Consider the following 15,583-nt stretch of genomic DNA (forward strand, 5'->3'; position numbering starts at 1 on the left):
GAAAGTGGCAGGAAAATATACTGGAAAGTGTGGGCTAACACTTGCTTGAACACCACATCATCCAATCTCCTGGCAAACAAATTAGGATGAATGTGCAATCAATAGGGCACCTAGAAGTACCCATGAATATCAAGGTAAGTTAGAACAGAAACAACATTTTGAAACTTGCTAGTAGTCCATCTTCTTAGTTCTGAAAGTGTGAGGTGGACCTCAGAGGAGGGAATGTGCAAGCTTCTCTGACATATTTTCTTCAGTGTAGCTAGCGTCTAGTTCAGAATCGGAACTATGTATTCATACAACCTGCTTCCAGTCCATTTCTTTTCTTCTCTTCATCATGGATGCAGGAACCAAATATTTTTAGCCAAAGTGCTGCATGTTTTCCTCAAGTCTACTTGATTTCTGGTTTTTTTAATCTCAGTTCTATGGTGTAAGAAGAGCCCTGCTAGATCAAGCCACAGGCCCATCTTGTCCACCATCGTGTTCCCACAGTGGCAAAGCAGATGCACAATAAAGCCTGCAAGCAGGACTACGGTAGGACCTGGGAAACCAGGGTTCCTCCCTTATGGCTTAAGAACTATTGACCCAGTAAGATAGAAGTGAAGCAAAAACAGATGCATCCACACATAACAACACAGTAACCTTCAACAGGGAATCAATCTCTAACTGCTGCTAAAGAGATAAGTGCTGATTGGAGTAAGTAAAAAATGGTGGTAGGCAGGTGGAGGTGGGGGTGAGTGACACGCCCCCTAAGCCATTGTCTGCAGCAGTGGTTTTTATCACTTGTGATATGTGTTATAAGCACTCCTCCTCATCAAAGGGAATTTTGTCTTGCATCTCAGAAGCTACATCCTGTTATTCTGTTTCTGTTGCCTTGTACTCTGCTGTGCTGAATGATCTCACAGTATTTGTCAAGGCCTGATCAGTCATGAACAGGCTACCTCCAAAGCTGGTGGATTCTCCTTCACTGGAGGTTTTTAAGCAGGGGTTGGATTGCCATCTGCCTAAAATTCTTTAATTGTGATTCCTGCATTGCAGGGGGTTGGGCTAGATGACCCTTGGGTCCCTTCCAGCTCCACAATTCTATGATTCTGTGTGCCATTCAACATAGACAATCCTTGTCCATGCCACTTTGCCGGCTGGAAAACATTTTGGAATGGTATGCTCTGTGACAAGTGGTATCAATGAACTGAATAAATATTCTTGTCCGTTAATCATCTGCAGCATCTAAATAAGCTGATTCTCAGAAGATGCAATATGACAGGCTTCTGGGAAAGTTTCTCAGCCAGGTGTGCAGTTAAGCATCACTTTTCATCTGATGCTCAGCCAGGGCTCCAGCCAATTGCCCTCCTCTTAGGTTCCTTCCCTCCTCCCAAGTTGTAAGGCAGGCTTCCTCAACCTACCCTCCAGATGTTTTGAGACTACAATTCCCATCATCCCTGATCACTGGTCCTGCTAGCTAGGGATCATGGAAGTTGTAGGCCAAAAACATCTGGAGGGCTGAGGATGAGGAAGTCTGTTGTAAGGAGTTGTTAAGTCTCCAGGTCAACAGCTTTATCAAGTCTCAGCTGTTTCTTTTCTGCTTTTCTGCTTTCTCAGACCAGAGAAGAGAAGCTTCTTGCTTGCTGGCACGCCCTGTTGACTGGTGCCCCAATTCTGCCTCTAAGCAGGTGAGAAACACAGGGTGCAGCAGGGAAGTCCCTTGCAGATTCTGCCTCTAAGCAGGTGAGAAACACAGGGTGCAGCAGGGAAGTCCCTTGCAGACCTTCACATCAAGGCTAATTGGTAAGAAGGAGAGTTGAATCCCCCTTTCAAGGACCCTGTAATTAACTGCACTTGTGCTGTGCTGCAGAGGGAGGAAATGAGGGAAGGCAGAACAAGAGACTGAGCCCTGAACTTCTGTTTCCTCTTGCATTCTGTAATATACCCTTTGGGTTAATAATTGAATTAATGTCCCCCCTCCCAAATTGTACACAACACACACTTCCAGGACAGTGTGAAAAATGTAACAAGCACCCTATTTTATTTTATTTTTTAAAAAAACAACACAACAAAATAGTTTGAGAAACACAAGCTTCCTGACATCCTAGAATGTACAGAGTTTGGGGTTATGAACCTTCTTTCCTTAAGCATGTGAAAAGTGAGTCAAAACAACTCATCGCTAGTAGCAGGTAATACTCAATGCATCTCATGGCATATGTGTGGGTAGAAAGCTATTTAGCAGCTACTCATATAAATGGACCATTTTTATCTCTTCCAGGTCGATGTTAGGAAACACAGCCACTGCTGTCCACAACATTCCAATTTCCTTTATGTTACCTGCAGCAGAAAGGCAGGAGCAACCTGGACTGAGCCTGCCCAGAAGTTCTTTCCCCTGCCTACTTTCCCTAGAATGCAAGGGAAAATCTGGAATGTTCTTTGCAGACACACTTAGATCTCTCTGAGCTATTTCAAGAGTGGAAAGTAGGGAGAGGACTGGCAAGAGGCACATGGTTTCAGTGGGTACTTGCACATGCCTAGAAAAGTAAAGAGTGGGCAGAGTTCAGTCTTGCAAGATTTATTTTGTTTCTTACTGAGAGTCACCAGAAGCAGTGAGTTGCAAAAGAGTGCTGGAATTTGTTTTGAGTGCCAGACCTGAGCTCCCAATTGCCATTGTTAAACAACAGGGAGTCAGGAATCTACCTGCACTTCAAATCACCCAAAAGTCGATCAGGAAATCCTGAATTACGAATTGCTGGCATGGTAATGACTTAGAAGGCAATGACTTAGAAGGGAAATAACACCTTTTGCCACAAGTGAAGAGATTTGCAAACAGCGCTTCTTCAAGGCAAGCAGAAGTTTCCAACTTGAGGGAAGCTAATCTGGGTCAAGGGCAATGGTACTTATTGAAACTGAATGTTGTTGGTCTCAAGAGGGAATGGAGTGTGCTACTAGGGGTGAAGTCAAACTGCTATGTTAGAAGCACCAAAGTGACCTCCCTGGGGCACAAGCCTACGCAGTGTGTATGGAGGTTCTGAGCTACCCACACAACAAGAACCCCCTCCTGGCATCGCTGATGTGGTCCAAAGGAAAGCAGAGCAATACGTTTGACACCAGCTTTGCTGCAGGAGTTGCCAGAGAGAGGCATACAAAGTGCCACCCTTAGGGACTCCACTCAGGATTTGTGTGGGGTTTACACCTTAGCCTTTGCTTTTAAGGTCACAAAGGTTCACACTCTGTCCCCATTAACTCCTTTCTCCCATAATAATCAGCAGGCACAAGAGGGGAAGGCGATGCCATGGAGCGGGAACAGTTTTCAGCTAAATGGCCACTTCCCCTTGTGGAAAACCTTATTGGGGCCATAGGTAAAAAAAAAAAGGTAAAGGTAAAGGACCCCTGGATGGTTAAGTCCAGTCAAAGATGACTATGGGGTTGCAGCGCTCATCTCGCTTTCAGGCCATGGGAGCCGGTGTTTGTCCACAGACAGCTTTCCGGGTCATGTGGCCAGCATGACTAAACTGCTTCTGGCACAACGGAACACCATGACGGAAGCCAGAGCATACAGAAATGTTGTTTACCTATTTATCTACTTGCACTGGCGTGCTTTCATAATGCTAGGTTGGCAGGAGTTGGGACAGAGCAACAGGAGCTCACCCCATCACAGGGATGTGAACCGCTGACCTTCTGATCTGCAAGCCCAAAAGGCTTAGTGCAGGCATGTCGAAAGTCTGGCCCTCTTTGAAAAAAGTTTGGACACCACTGGCTTAGTGGTTTAGATCACAGTGCCACCTGCGTCCCTGCTATTAAGGCCATATTCCAGTGGTGGTGGGGCAGATCAAAAGTGGTAGGCTGTATCAGGATTTGACTCTTACTACTGTATTTTGTATGTCAGCCTCGCAAATTCAGAGGTTTTGACACCACCCCCACCTTATGCATATTTATGAAATAATTGGGACCTGAATTTCCCTATTTGCCTTTTCACCTCCTTTTCTCTTTTGCATTATGTCTATCACTCACATGTTACTCCACCCTATATATGTGTTTATTTATAACCTGCAAAAAAATCCTACATGCATACATACTGCAGGTGTGTTTACAGAGCCTCATCAGTGATCCTGCCGATTCAGGAATGTCTATTAGACTGTATGACATTATTTTACATTTTAAACTGCCTTGAGTGCAGAATTGACACATTGCACATTACCACATGTGTGGTAAGTAAATACAAATTACATTACTTATGGAAATGTAGCCCATCTTCCCAAGTGTGGTACAGAATGTCCTGGATCAAGCTATTCATTCCAGTCAAGAAACAAAGTAATTTGAGTAATTTCCCTAGTATTGCTGACAAGGAGTGAGATCAAGTGACTTTTAAGATAACCCCTCATTTCCAGTAATATGTTAGGGTCTCTGCAATGCATGTAAGAATCAAAAGCACATTGCTGGAGTAGATTATGCTATGCACCATATTTCATAGTCTATGCATAGAAAAAAATGTAATGCATCCCTCATTGTCATCATGCAAAATTTCCTGTGTTTTTCTGCACAAAGAAAGCATGAAATCCATCAAAGACATAAAGGTAATTAAGCAGAAATACTGATTCTTCCTTTCAGCTGAAGAAAGATGTTGCATACTCATCTTAGAGGAAACTGGAATAATGCAGTCTATTTACTAGGATCAAACAATGCCCCTGAAGGCTGGAATAAAAGAACTTAGATGCCTTTGAATCCACCTTTTTGAGATTGCTACTTTGTTCAATAAGAACTGCATTTATATCCCTTTACAACCTCTTTCCTGATTTTTTTTTTTTAAACAAATCCATATTAGCCACTGCTGTGATCACATCAAAGCAACCAAACAGTTAGTTCAATAGCTTTTCCCTCTGATTCTTCTAAAATGTTAAATGGGTGCAGGGTGGGAGTGAGAAATATTATGGTGGTTTCTTTTTATGAGATTTCCCTGTCATTAAGTCTTCCAGTAATATTTTACTTTAACTGAAAGATAACACTGTAAATTTTAGATGGTTTGTACACTACATGAGAGAAAACAAGTTGTGCCTTCTATCACTGCATTATGACAGAATGATTGAGGTAAATATAAACAAGTGAAAACAATGGGTTTTTTAATACATTTATTTAATGCTCCTTTTAGTTCGAGAAGATGTACTTTTGTAATGCAGGGATCTTTTAAGTAAAGCTATAGATTATTTTTTAAGCACTCATAGTGCATTCTACATACTAACTCAGAAGTAACTTCCATTGAATTCAACTCTATGTATAGTACCCTGAAGAAATATAATTCCTCAAAACTAGTGTAATAAAACTAAAGTTACCATCCAGTTTACAGCTGCATAATGATGATTTACTCTCCTGTTTACATCCAGTGTGCTCCCACCCCACATTTTGTAGCGCCCCTCATCTGATACTCAAACTGGGGGTCGCAGGTACCAATCCAACCCCCAACTTTATCTGATTCACTCCAAAATTTGGGGGTTTTGTAGTTAACAGAGGTTTCCAGTGATGCTCCTAAATCCTGCAAAGGGGCCCCATCTTTTATCCCTTAATAAAGTATTCACTGCTGCAATGCTAGAGCTGCAGGGGTCCTCCTCCAAGTCCCCAGAACCAGAGTGGGTGGTAGCAGTGCAGCTTGGACTCCCCTCCCCACATCCCTGTCCCCCATCAGCTCAAGGACAGTGACCCTTTAAACAAAAGGAAAATCTCAGAAACCTTGACACCTGCGTGGCTCAGGGGCTTCATGAATCCCAGCTGCTGTATGTTGCATTTACTTTCCAATGCCAACACCTGCTGCTGTGTCTTCTGCAGCTTGTTCCTTGCCATTCCTCCACTCCTAGTTGTGTCCCTTCCTCTCTTTCTAGGAAATCGTTCCCCTGTGCTCAGTGGAGCTTACGTGATTGCAGCCTCCATCTTCCCAGTGAGTGAATGGATCGGGTTGAAACAGGCCATATCACCTGAACCTTCAGCCGCCTATGTACAAACATACCCAGAGGGAGCTCCCTTTGCGAAGGTTAGTACTGTACAAATCTGTTAGCTGGCTGCTTTTTGTTCAGGACATACAGGTTTTGCAAATATCTACCCAATCATTAGAAGAAGCAAGGGGCATAGATTTATCTCTCTACATGCAATAGTAATACTTTAAATGTCAAGAGCTTTAAGCTATTTCTATCCTAGGCAAATCCTTTAAAAATCACTTCTGCTGTTTTTTTGATTTATTTCTCCCCTGATGGGTTTATGACACTTTCTGCTGTTTCTCATTTATCTGGCGGGTTTGAACTTTGCATGCAGTGACAGAGCTTTGATGTAAGTGCCATCATTTTACAGGAAAGAGTAAGTTGACACCTCAGAAGCTTTTTATTTTTTATTTTAGAAAAAGAAGCACCTTTTTGTTTGTTTGTCTTGCTTCTCAACTTCAGAATTAGCTGATATTGAACACCACCCTAAAGTAATGTACTGTATAAGTGAATTAACCCCCTTCTGCTCCTTGCCTGCATGCTCCCTTTGTTAAGATAGGCCCTATGTTATGGATCCAGAAAGGTCTGACTAGTCTAATTTATACAAGCAGCTTGTTCAGGTTGCTCAGTTTCAGATGGATGAGAGGGCAGGTGGAAACCAAGAGATGCATAGGAGTGGGGTCAAGGGATAACATTATAGGACTCATAGAAAACATTAGTCATTTTGGAGCTGGGAGGTGTGGGCGAGGTGAGATAAGGAATCAGCAGAATGTGGGACAGTATTATGACTTTTGCAGCGATTTGTGACCTTTTGTTGTGGGATAACACCTTTCTTAAAGCAATGCGTTCTTGAAACCATGCAAAGTTTGCCACCGCAGGACTGAGACTCTATCAATTATATTTTACGACCCCCTCCCCCCCACAAAACAGTTACTGAACTAAGCAATAAATAGAGGAAACATCTGCCGTTTATTTTATTCTGTTGGAAAAGTTATTTGGCACATAGAGAAGTAAACATTTAATTCAATAAACCGTGTGGCCTGTTTTTATGACCCTTGAGAAAACATTAGATGACATAACAGGATGTTTAATTGATTTCAAAATGGCCTTGGTTTTTCTTTTTTAAGCAAAAATATTTTTAATAACCTGAAAGAGGAACTTTTAAACATTCTCTGCAGCCCAGTTAATTATTTGTATTCATGTCTTTTGAACTCAGTTGGAACTAGAACAATTTTAATCTTCACGCTAACTGGATTATAAACCTTGCTCTCTATTTTATTAAGCACACATTTTATTCTTGTACCTATTGGTCTTCATTCCAATAGTCTGGAGTCTGATTATTTGCCTGCAATGGACACCATCAACCTGAACAATATTTATAATTATCTTTCTCTTTCTTCCCAGAGGCTGCTCCTCTGTGTGTGTTTGCGTGTGTTTTTAGATTAGTTTTACTTCCTATTACCTGCCACTTTTTTCTTACTGCTGTTTAATTTTGTTGTTGATTGTTTAATTTTTGTTCTGTTAAAACTGTTGTAAGCAGCCCTGAGCAGAGCAAATGAAAAGCAGGCCATATTACATAAATGCTAAAAGCATTTTGATGCAAATGACAACATTTTACATGAAAACAACAACAAAAAAGGTTAAAACCTCCATCAGCATTCTGTCACTTATTTTCACGTTCAAGCTTGACAACATATTAGGCATTCCACATGTTGTTAATACTCATTTGTATTTTTCATGCATATGGATCTATGCAATATTCATAATTGTAACAGAAGTTGTTTTATGTCTTGATAGGAAACTGTCCTGATTTTTCCTTCCTGACAGACAACCAAGGGAAAACTTTTTTCCTAAATAATTGGAATCTGATAGTGGAAAGCAATTGAGGTTTCCTTGGGGGTTTTTTTGGGTACTGGTTGTTGCACAGACATTTTTATTATTTATTTCACTTCTTGTATACCAGTTTTCACTATAATAATAATAATGTAAAAAATGACATCCAGCCTGATTAAGAGTTCAGCAGCCTCTTCAGTATTTTGTGACCCTTTGTTTGGCCCAATAAAGATAGTGCCTTTCCCTGGATTTTAGAAAAGTAAAAAACTGGATTACTTTTATCCAGACTGTTTGCAGTGACAGACCTTTGGGTCTCAAATTTGGTGCCCCATGCCTCTCGTGCTCCATTCTAAATAATAGTTGTGAAGTCCCCTGCGTTGTTTCCAAGGCTCTGCACCCAGTGCAACTAAACCAGTCGCATGCCCCTAAATGTGCCTCTGCTTTTTGGCTTTTTGTCCCTGTGTATGCACCTAGGAAACCTTCATATTGTTGTTGTATTTTCTTAGCAAGTATATGTCTGTCTGTCTGTCTGTCTGTCTGTATAGATAGATAGATAGATAGATAGATATGGTTTTTTGGGCAAGCCACTGCCTCTTTCATGTGAAATTACATGATGACCAAGTTTAAGGCCCAGTTTAAGAACTAGATAATCTTATATAATCCATTTTTACCAATGCTGTGCCTACATGTTCAAAGCATGTGTAATATGGATTATTTAAATATATGGCTCTGCACAGCTCTACATTTCTCTGGGGGAAGATTACAGTTTTTTGCTTCCCTGCCACTGGTTCAATTAACCCAGCAGAAAATTAAATTTACTTGCCCCCTGGAAATTTTTTATATTGATATTTTTAAAAGGCATCTTTCTTCAGTGAAAAGATACTGAAACATGTACCCTAATCTCTACAAAATCAATGAGCATACTATGTGCTTAGACTGTCAGTATTTACTAAAATATTCTAGAAGAGAAGATATAGCTGAGTTTCAATTTATGTTAATCATATTTACTCTTTTATTGTTAAATACGTTGTTCAGTTGCTGATTAGAAAGGAACTAACAGATTATTGTATTTGAGAAGACTCTTTTCATAGTTGCTTCTCCTACTTCCTCCTCTCTCTTTCCCACAAAGATATAATGGAGCTCAGGCTGCAGTAATGGGCAGTAGGTTTCTTGGCCAGGTCTGTTGGGTCATCTCATTCCTGTGTCATCTCATTCGTATTATGGGTGGGCGGAATGAAGGTTGGGATCTACTAGAAGTTGTGTGAGTGCTTTGCAGAGTAGATCGGCAAGGGTTTCTGACTCCTTATTGTTTAACAACAGATATAGCAAAATGACTTTGTTTTGTTGCCTATATTATGCTGCTGAAATGAAGACCAAGAGTGGGTTTTGCATCTGTTAAAGGATGGTGAGCATAGCTCAGTTCTAACACTGAAAACAAATTCTGGGGCTCGGAAAGTGTGCTCTTTGTTTCTAACTGTATGTCTTTTTTTGCACCTGGTTATCTGGTTGGCAGATCTTAAGGGTTCTAGTAGAAGAAAACAAAGCAGATCTGACAAACTTTAAAGCCTGCTCCCCCATTTTAAATCATAGAAGAATGTAGAACAGGGGAAAGAAATGTTACTGGTATGTTTCAAAACTGAAATAATGCACATTGTTGCCTACAGCTCCCCACACTCATAAGATCACCAAGTCCATGGTCTAAAATTACCTCATGCAGACCCTCCAAGTGTCTCTATTTTCCAGGGACAGTCCCAGATTTACAGAAGTCATCCCAGTTTCTGATTTGTCCCTGGAATATCCCACTTTTCCATAGGACGTCCCTATTTTCATCAGAGAAGCATTGGAGGGTATGGTAGTGGCGTGGAATACATGGAAAAGATTCTCTTGAGAATCTCTTGCTTCCCCGCCTCTTCATGCTTTACATGAAAATACTGTATAAACCTCAACATATGCTATTAAGCTTTAACCTGTGTTTGAAAACAAGGTGATTTCTTGATAGAGACTAACAGTTGTTCACCTGCTAAACATCAACACTGCACAGAGGACAATATTTCCACAGATTTTTTTAAAAAACAAAAAACATAGCACTATATTTTATGGTCAGTGTTCATAGTAACTGAAGCAAACATGGGCTTTGTACCAGATAGCACAGTGAGAAATAATATTAGAAAATATAGTTTCTGGGGCCTTCCTTTTATTTTGATGTGGTTTTGTGGTATTCTAAGTAGAGCATTTTGTAAAACATTACGGTCAGCGATGGTGAGTACTAAAATACAATATGGAATGAACAGGGTATGATGTTAGTTTCTTCGCAATAGTGCCGTATATGCGTATTCAGTGTGATGCAAAAAGCACTGTTGGTTCCATAGCCTCTATTCTTTTTGTCTTAATGATCTCCAACTTTGCACAGATAAGAAGGACCGCAGTTGGTGAGCAATCATTCTCCAATTGTTTTCCCCATAATAAATAAAGAACACCAAAAGCAATGTTAGAGCAAGGCACACCTGCACACAGATGACAGTAATGTTGCACTGCTGAAAATTTAATGCCAAAGAGGTTGCCGCCTCTCTCCCGTCCAACGGCTCCCTTATTTAAATGGTGTGGGTGAAAGCATAGACACAGTGAAGGGAACAATAATGTAAGTGGAATAGCTGCTTCCCCACGACCAATTTGATGTGGCCTGCTGCAGACCCATTATTAGTCTCCAGGCCACCCTTCTGAGAATTGCTTCCTATTTTGTGTGTCATTTGTGCATGAAAGAGGGAGATGGGGCAGTGAGCGAGATGGGTGACTTGGCTGCTACACTGTGGGTGGGAAGCCTTGCAGTGATCCATAGGACAGGGAAAGAGAAGAGAAGGCAGAAGAAGAGATAAGACAGGTCAAATAGAAAAACCAAGATTGGCCTAAACTGTGGGTGGCTAACCTTTTTTTGATCCATGGTCAACACTTTGAAGGCAACATGTAAAAGTGGGCATGGCAAAAACGGGATGAATTTAGTGGGGTCTTGGAGGAAACACATCTTTTTATCTGGCTTCATGACATCACAGAAGGGGACCCATGGGAGCTGTCAATTTTCATAAAATGACAAATTTGGTTGGGGTCTCAGGGGCCTACAAAATACCACTTGTGATGGGCAGGCATGGCCTTCAGACTGTGGGTGAGCAACCTTGACCTAAAGTATCATTGTTAGACACCTCTCCCACCCCAATAATCAGCGCTATAAAACATAATGATGCCAATGATCTTTTGAAGGATATACATTTCATTCCAAGTACTGAATGCAGAGATCCAGACATGGGAACTGTATGCATAGCACCTTAGGAGGTTCCCAGTTCTTTTGTGCATTGCTTTTCTTAGATCTGGGCCTTAATGAATTGCCTGACTAATGGATCATCTGCATCATATATCTCAAGCTCTATGATGGCACTTTAACAGTTCCTGGGGAGAATCCTGGGCACTGTAGTCTGAAGGTAGCCCTATTTAGAGAAGTTTTTAATGTGTGACATTTTAATGTATTTTAATCTTTGTTGGAATCCACCCAGAGTGGCTGGGAAATAATAAATTATTATTATTATTATTATTATTATTATTATTATTATTATTAGGGGTAAGGGAATCTGTACTGTTGTGAGGTCAGCACCATTAGCAAACTACAGTTTCCAGGATTCTCTTCATGACTTTTAAAGTAGTACAATTCTGCTTTAAATGTATGTTGTGGATATGACATTAATGTCTCATTTCATGGAATACTTTGAATGCAATACTAACACACACACACCAGCCAATGCTGATGGCTAGGGGTGGGGGTGGGGTAGTTAAGCAGGGCACATAGGTCTCTCTCTGTCCACCTCCACCAGTAGAGAACAGCACTCCTGATATGCAATGATGGAGGGTCGAGTTTTTCCTAGCATGTGGAAAGCCACGAAATAGGATTTTCCAGGGGGGGGGGGAGGCAGAAGCCTTATATCCAATGGACCCAAAGCCCTGTGTATCCTTCATGGGACCCAATCCTTAGGCTCGTCAGTTACAACAGCAAACCTGTAAACAGAATCACATGATACGAGCCCAGATACTTTGGGATGTGGCAATAGATCTGCACTCATCTGAGCCCCCAAGGTTCGATTGCTCTACCTTAATAGCTTATGTATGAATATTGGGTGCGTCAAAAGCCTGCCCTGCATTATATTTGATTCTTATTTACCATGTTCTTACAGCACAGGGTCAGCCTCCTCTGCAACTGCTTCTCTATATCTGTCTTTAGTATGTTCTATAAGCGAACTTGCTAATGATGGCTGAACGTCATTCTCTTACAGCTCCTAGCTGTTCGAATACATTCCAGACACAGAGCTAAAACCATAGTCTCCACTACTTACACCAAGCCAGAAATATTTTCTTAGAACAAACCTCACCTTCGTCATAAAAGCCAGACTGGATTTGCAGAATCCGAGGGAGAGAGTTTGGATCCAAGGAATGGATGAAATTCTTCAAGCTTGAGGCCATGGTCTGTGCAACCGCTGGAAAAAAATTGTATTTAAACAGAAATACCTGGTAGGATGCTCTCTGTTACCTCTTGCACATAAAAAAGAAAGGCCTGCAAAATCTGAAGCAAGCTTTCTGTGGAAAGGGAGAGGTTCTTGAGCTTTCTCAGAGTGAAGACCACTTCCTCTGACTTCACGTTGGGTTGGTGGAAGGAAGGCAGTCATAGGAAGCTAAGAGAAATGCACAGCAGCTGGCTATATACTAGTTTGTGCTTGTGCCATTTTGGGCTACAGGAAATACAAAATACAAGTGGGTTTATGTCAGTGATAAAGGGTAGTGACAAAAGAACTTGCCAATTAGGATATGGTTTGGTACTTAATGCAGGTGCAACGATGCACACACAAAATAATATATTGTCTTAAACCTTTGATAGTTTGACACTGAACCTCTGGAACATTAAAAAGTACTGTTTTTTCTTTTTTTTTTTAAGGAAGCCACAAACTGTCTTTGAACAGATGAAATGAAACTGTTTTGCTGCTGTTGTTTTGCAGAATTCATAAAGGAAGTGAGATAGTTTAAAGGGAAGGTGCCATCTATAACCTGCAGTGGCTAGTCAAAAGTAGAAGGAATGTTTGTGTGCACACCATGGGCAGTTGATGAGAACTCAAAGGGCGCAGCTGATGAGAGGGCCTAGCTTGTGCATCCTTGTGACCCACCCTGTCATTTCAGCACATGGGGGAAGGTCACTTTGACCTCTGGAATGTCGTTTTGTTGCCTGTGTAGACCAGACCTGACAATGAGGCCCTCAACACAGTCCTTTGAACCAAACTACATTTAAACCATCCCCAGGGCACCAAATACCTCATTCAAGTGCACCATGGTGCACACAGGTGCCAGGTTGGCAATCCCTGGTTTATAGCAACTGAAACACAAATATATCAACTTGCAGGTTATTTTGTTAGTATTCCCAGATTCTTAGAAGCTAATATGAAAGTAATTGGAATTCGTTGGCCACTGATTTTGCTCAGGTCCATTGTTTGTTGTTGTCGTTCAGTCGTTCAGTCGTGTCCGACTCTTCGTGACCCCATGGACCAGAACATGCCAGGAATGCCTATCTTTCACTGCCTCCTGCAGTTTGGCCAAACTCATGTTAGTTGCTTTAAGAACACAGTCCAACCATCTCATCCTCTGCCGTCCCCTTCTCCTTGTGCCCTCCATCTTTCCCAACATCAGGGTCTTTTCCAGGGAGTCTTCTCTTCTCATGAGGTGGCCAAAGTACTGGAGCCTCAACTTCAGGATCTGTCCTTCCAGTGAGCACTCCGGGCTGATTTCTTTAAGGATGGATAATTTTGATCTTTTTGCAGTCCATGGGACTCTCAAGAGTCTCCTCCAGCACCATAATTCAAAAGCATCAATTCTTCAGCGATCAGCTGCTGCTCCTGGGGCGATGGAGCGAGTGGCGGCGCGTGGGGGTGACAAGCGGCGGTCCCTCCCGCCACTCCCTACATTGCCGGTCACCCTGGGAGCAGCAGCGCTGCATGGACGGGGTGCTCCCTCGGCTGTGCGCTGTTGCTCCCGGGGTGACGGAGGGAGAAGCAGCGTGTGGGAATGGCGGGAGGGGCTGCCACTTGTCACCCCCACGCGCTGCTGTTCGCTCTGTTGCCCCAGGAGCAGCAGCACCGCACACACCATGCACTGCTGCTCCTGGGGCGACGGAGCGAGCGGCGGCGCATGGGGGTGACAAGCGGCGGCCCCTCCCACCACTCCCCACGCACCGCCGGTCACCCCGGGAGCAGCAGCGCTGCACGGACGGGGTGCTTGCTCGGCCGTGCACTGTTGCTCCGGCTCTTGCTCCGTCCCGGGGTGACGGAGGGAGTGGTGGCGCGTGGGAGTGGCGGGAGGGGCCGCTGCTTGTCACCCCCACCCTCCCCTGTCACCTGGGGCGTACCGCCCCCACCGTCCCCCCTAGCGACGCCCCTGAGCCCAAGAAAGTAAAATCTCTCACTGTCTCCATTTCTTCCCCTTCTATTTGCGAGGAGGTGATGGGACAAGTGGCCATGATCTTAGTTTTTTTGATGTTGAGCTTCAGACCATATTTTGCGCTCTCCATTGTTGCTTACGTTTAAAAGGTTTGCTTTGTGCTGTTCTTGCTTAGGTTTCAAAGGTTTGCTTTGAGGGGGAAATTATTCAAGATCTTCAGGTTACAAACCTCTTTAGTTTTCAAGATGGGAAGAGAGATATTTCACCTGGGTTTTTAAACTACTCTAAGGAAGCTATTTTCAATTCCTGTTGTGTACAGGATTTGGCTGATGATTCCATTGAAGCAGCATGCATTGAAGCTGACAGTCTTATAACCTAGTCCGGTATAGCATGTTCATGATTCCTAAGGGGTTTTTTTGGTTATGATTTTCAAATATGCTGATTATTTTCCACGAACCAAAACATCTCCTCAAGCAATCCTAATGAATGGGTGAAAGTATTTATGGTAGAATAAATATATTTTGTCATAGGCAGCACCAAATATTAAGGACAAGGTGAAAGAATATATTAGTTTGTAGAAATACTTCAGGTCCATTAAAGGTTTGCTTTGAGAAGAGAATTACTCAAGATCTTCAAATTACAACAAAAGTGTTTTGAAATGTGTTTGGCATATCTTCAGTGCATTTGTGACAGCTGGAGACACACACAGGAGGCTGTTTTTGAATTAATTTTACAGATCAATCCTCTTGTGGTGACTGGTGATGCACGCTGTAATTTATTTTTAAAGAGGCCACAGTGATTCTTGGGTGTCATGAAAGAAATCCCAGAAAAGTATTTATACACAATCCCTGCTAAAAGGAAAGGACAATGAATTCATTTAAATACATTTGTGCAAGATGGTTCTTCCCAGTGGAATCTGCGCGTTCACTTTCTCTAATTATTCTTGAAGTTTTGCCTATCAGCTTGCCTATCAACTCAACACATGGGAAAGGAAAACAGCTTGACGTTTCCTGATAGCAGAGTGCTTTTACAATAGCGTATGAGAAATCAGCTCTGTTATTTCCTTAACTTTCTCAATATCTAAGAGCTGATTCTGATGTGGTGTCTTTTAAATAGAAGAGCTGCTAGCCGCATGGATCACACTTAACATGTGGAGACATTCCTTTCTCTTGATATAATGAGGCACCAGAAGGCTTCTCTGAAGAGATTTGGGACCTCCTCTCTTTCCCCAACCCCCATTGTTTAGAAGGAACTGCTCCTAGAATCATATTCTCAAATTCTGCATTGCCATTTACATAGTTCGTTTGCCACTGTAAATGTAGCATCCCAGGTACCCAGAACCTTTC

General features: G+C 42.3%; 1 protein-coding gene across 1 annotated transcript in view; it reads right to left on the bottom strand.

The window, feature by feature from the left end:
* Positions 1 to 12,339, bottom strand: part of THEMIS (thymocyte selection associated) — a 56,541-nt gene extending 44,202 nt beyond the window's left edge. Inside the window, exon 1 of the mRNA XM_033143750.1 lies at positions 12,188 to 12,339. Coding sequence (XP_032999641.1) covers positions 12,188 to 12,278 — 91 coding nt within the window. The 5' untranslated portion in view covers positions 12,279 to 12,339. The remainder of the gene's footprint in view (positions 1 to 12,187) is intronic.
* Positions 12,340 to 15,583: the final 3,244 nt, after the last annotated feature.

The sequence above is a fragment of the Lacerta agilis genome, chromosome 3, assembly GCF_009819535.1.
Source record: "Lacerta agilis isolate rLacAgi1 chromosome 3, rLacAgi1.pri, whole genome shotgun sequence".
In the NCBI taxonomy this organism is placed as follows: Eukaryota; Metazoa; Chordata; class Lepidosauria; order Squamata; family Lacertidae; genus Lacerta; species Lacerta agilis.